The 3934-nt window shown below is 44.1% G+C and overlaps 1 protein-coding gene across 1 annotated transcript; it reads right to left on the bottom strand.

The window, feature by feature from the left end:
* Window positions 1-1481: 1481 nt before the first annotated feature.
* Window positions 1482-3503, bottom strand: LOC132314203 (uncharacterized). Its single transcript, XM_059813094.1, has 3 exons — window positions 3385-3503; window positions 2239-3273; window positions 1482-2109 (listed from the first exon to the last, which is right to left on the bottom strand). The coding sequence occupies exons 1-3, from the start codon at window positions 3501-3503 to the stop codon at window positions 1482-1484; spliced, it is 1782 nt and encodes a 593-aa protein (XP_059669077.1).
* Between the last annotated feature and the right edge of the window lie 431 nt (window positions 3504-3934).

The raw sequence follows: 3934 nt of genomic DNA, 5'->3' as shown, positions 1-3934 counted from the left end.
GGCTTGTGTAGGACCTGTCGAAGGGGTTGATCTGTTAGGACCACTATCGTATGCGCTTGAAAGTATGGTCTCAGTTTTCTGGCGGACACAATTAAAGCAAAGGCCAACTGTTCCATCCTTGGATATCTTTCCTTTGCACCCTTAAGTGCTCTGCTCACGAAGTATACTGGCCTTTGGACCCCTTCTTCTTCTTGTATCAGAGCTGAACTGATAGCTGTCGTGGAGACTGCAAGGTATATGTATAGTTCCTCTCCCGGTATGGTTCGAGACAGTAGTAGGGGAGAACTAAGGTATTGCTTTAGTTTTTTGAACGCCTGCTCACACTCTGGGGTCTATTCAAAAGCCTTTCTTAGTACACGAAAGAAAGGTAGACACCTGTCAGTTGACCGAAAGATTAGCTTACTCAAGGCAGCAATCTTCCGTGTTAGTCGTTGTAGATCCTTGGTTGATCTTAGCGATCTCATGTCAATGACTGCTTGGATCTTCTCTGAATTGGCCTCAATTCCTCTTCTGCTTACCATATATCCCAAGAACTTTCCTGAGGAAACCCCAAAGGCACACTTGCTGGGGTTGAGTTTCATCTTATGCCTCCTAAGTACCTCGAAGGTCTCCTGTAGGTCAGTCAAATACTCTTTAGCTTTTAAGATTTTCACCAACATGTCATCAACATATACCTCCATGTTTATACCAATTTAGTGCTTAAACATTGCATTCACTAGCCTCTGGTATGTTGCACCAGCGTTTTTTAGCCCAAAAGGCATTACTTTGTAACAGTAAAAACCTCTATCAGTGAGGAAGGCCATTTTTTCTCTATCTGAGGTGTACATAGATATCTGGTTGTATCCAGAATATATATCCATGAAACTTAGTAGTTCGTGTTCAACCGTTCCCTCAATGAGCATATCGATTCTTGGGAGAGGAAAGCTGTCCTTCGGGTAAGCTTTGTTAAGGTCGGTGAAATCCATACATAGCCTCCACTTTCCATTTGCCTTCTTCACTAAGACCACATTTGCCAGCCAGTCGGGGTAGTACACCTCTTGAATAAAGTCGACTTTTAAGAGCTTTTCCACCTCTTCTGATATAGCCTGATTCTTCTCTGGAGCGAAAGTCCTCCTCTTTTATCTGACAGGTTTGAAGTTAGGATTTACATTTAGGCGGTGCTCCATGATAGTGGGGTTTATACCCGGCATGTCTTCATGCGCCTATGCAAATACGTCTCGATTTTTCCTGAGGAATTGAGTAAGTTCATCTTTGATACTCGGGGGGAGTAAAGACCCTATACTCACTTTCTTCTCGGGCTCACCATCACCAAGGATGACCTCTTCTAGCTCTTCTGTAGGTTCCGCTTTATGAAAGTCTGGCCTACCTTTCCCTTCCAGCCCTTCAATCGTAAGTGCCTCTTGCGATTTTGTTTTTTTGAGAGAGGCGACATAACATTCTTGAGCCATTGTTTGGCCCCTCTTAGCTTTCCCATACCATACTCAGTTGGGAAACGCATCAGGAGATGGTAAGTGGAAGTGATTGCTTTCATGGCATTCAATGTTGTCCTCCCCAGGATAATATTGTATGATGATGGGCAGTCCACCACTACAAAGTCCACCATTATAGTGACCTGCTTTGGATTGGCTCCTGCAGTGACTGAAAGGGTAACTGCCCCCAGTGGATATACTTTGTCGCCTGAAAATCCCACCAATGGTGACTTCATGGGTCGGAGCTTCTCTCAGCCAATATTTAATTTGTCGTACACCCCCAATAAATAGTATGTCAGCCGAGCTACCTTTGTCTATCAGTATTCGTCGAACAGTGAAATTAGCGACGACCATGGAAACCACCAGAGGTTCATTATGGGGCTGGTGAATCCCCATGTCATCTTCTTTAGAAAAGGTTATAACTGACTCCTCAACTCGTGGTAATTTTGTTAGAGGACTTGTTACTCTAACTTCATTCACCTCTGAAAAACTCCGAATTCTCCTGGCATGAGCCTTCCAAGCCGAACTCGTTTCCCCACCACCAGCGAAGCCACCTGATATAACTCTGATCTCACCCATTGGTTGGTGTTGAGGAGGGCGATCATCTCGGCCCTCTCGGACTGGGTTAGAGCCTCTTTTTCTATTCCCAGTCATAAATTTGCGTAAATAACCCTTACGAACAAGGTTCTCGATCTAGTTTTTGAAGTCGAAACAATCTTTTGTGTTTTGTCCATGGTCCCGGTGGAACCTACAGTATTTATCTAGAGACCTCTTTGTTGGATCAGCTTTTAGCTTTAGCGGCCAATTCAATGATGTGTCATCTTGAATCTGCAGAAAGACCTGCTCTACAGATGTATTTAGGGGGGTGTCGTTGTTATACCTGCCTGGGCTCACTGGACGGCGAGACGATCTGTTAGCCTGGCTGTTTGAGAATTTCTTGTACTTCGATTCCCTTTCCTCCTTAGTGCTAGGTGCTGGCCTCTTTTTATCCGACTTCTTATCTTCACCATCTTTGTTTTTTCGTGCATTCATAGTATCCTCAGCGTTCATGTGCTTCCGTGCTCTAACCATTAACTCTATCATGCTCGTAGGGGCTTCATTTGAAAAGGAAAATAGGAATTTAGATGTCTGTAGTCCTCCTATAAAGGCTGTGAGGGCAACCTTGTCGTCCACCTCTTCTACCTGCAGCATTTCAGTGTTAAAACGACTTATGTAATCACGGAGAGGCTCTCCATTCTGCTGCTTTACATTCAGTAAATGTGTTGCTGGTTTCCTATGCCTCTGCCCAGCGATGACGTGTCCTATGAATTGTTTGCTCAACTCTTCAAAGTTTTCAATAGAGCCTGGTTTTAATTTATTGAACCAGAGACGAGCCCAACCCTTTAGTGTGGTAGGGAAAGCCCTGCACATAATCTCATCTGGTACGGCTTGTAAATACATAAGAGCTTTGTAGGTCTCCAAATGGTCGAGAGGGTCCCACGTCCCATCGAAGCTCTCAAGGGTTGGCATCTTAAATTTGCTAAGTAGAGGATAACTCATAACAGCTGGGCTAAAAGCTAGGATGGTTTTGTGTACCATATCGTTCACTGCAGCCTGGCCCTTCCCTTTCATCGCTTGCATGATGTCGTCAACTCTAGCTTTCAGATCCTGAATCTCTAGATCAAAATGAGTGGCGTCCTCAGTCTTATCACCAACATAACTAAAAGTATCTCCACGGAGCCTAGTGGTATTCCGTTCAGGGGACCGATGGTGATGGCTCCTCTGTTGACCCCCTATTTGACTAAGCTCAACATCGTTGTTAACCCTACAGGAGTCATTGTTGGGTACTTCACTATTTTTCTCCTCGTTGGGGGCGGCTAAGCGTTGCAGAATTATCGCATTTTGTTGGATTAAAGTTTGAACCTGTTATTCCAACGCTGCGACTCGTTCCTGATCGTTTGGGACGACGGGGGGTTGCCCCATCGAGTCCCCTTCATCAGAAGCCTGCAACGCTTCGTCCTCACCAGCAGCCAGACCAGATCGCAATCGAACCATGCTTTGTTTAGAGAACAAAAATATATTCCCACAGACGGCGCCAACTATTGATGATGGATTCTGCGCAACCCGGATCTGATCTGACTTCTTGAATAAAGAGAAGAAAAAATGATCCTACAAACATTGGTGTGTTACCGGTAGAGTAAGCTCCGACGAACAAGTCAGTGTGAAAAGTAATCTCTCTGGAGAAATCAAGAAATTGAATTAAGATTTATTGCGTACCTCTAAACGTCGATTAGCCCCTTCTATTTATAGGGCTTAGGTCAGGATGTTACGTAGAGTTTCCGTCATCTTAATCCTTATCGTAATCTGTAGGCCTAATCCTTATCGTATTTTGTAATCTGTATTCGTAATCTATATTCGTAATCTGTAATCCTTATCTTAGCTTATAATCCTTATTTTAGTCTGTATTCCTTATCTTAGTCTGTAAA

This window comes from Cornus florida, unplaced genomic scaffold (assembly GCF_030987335.1).
Source record: "Cornus florida cultivar Cherokee Brave unplaced genomic scaffold, ASM3098733v1 CherokeeBrave_3.0.0_Hap2_Chr06, whole genome shotgun sequence".
NCBI lineage: Eukaryota > Viridiplantae > Streptophyta > Magnoliopsida > Cornales > Cornaceae > Cornus > Cornus florida.
Note: the sequence above shows the minus strand (reverse complement) of the source record. Positions and strands in the feature narration are given on the sequence as shown.

What these genes read in the sequence shown, in the direction of transcription:
- LOC132314203 (XM_059813094.1), bottom strand. Translation starts at nt 3,503, where the DNA reads ATGGTTCGATTGCGATCTGGTCTGGCTGCTGGTGAGGACGAAGCGTTG. An exon ending in GATCAGGAACGAGTCGCAGC is followed by an intron (nt 3,274 to 3,384) that starts GTTGGAATAACA and finishes TGACTCCTGTAG; the next exon opens with GGTTAACAACGATGTTGAGC. An exon ending in AAAGCTGATCCAACAAAGAG is followed by an intron (nt 2,110 to 2,238) that starts GTCTCTAGATAA and finishes GACTGGGAATAG; the next exon opens with AAAAAGAGGCTCTAACCCAG.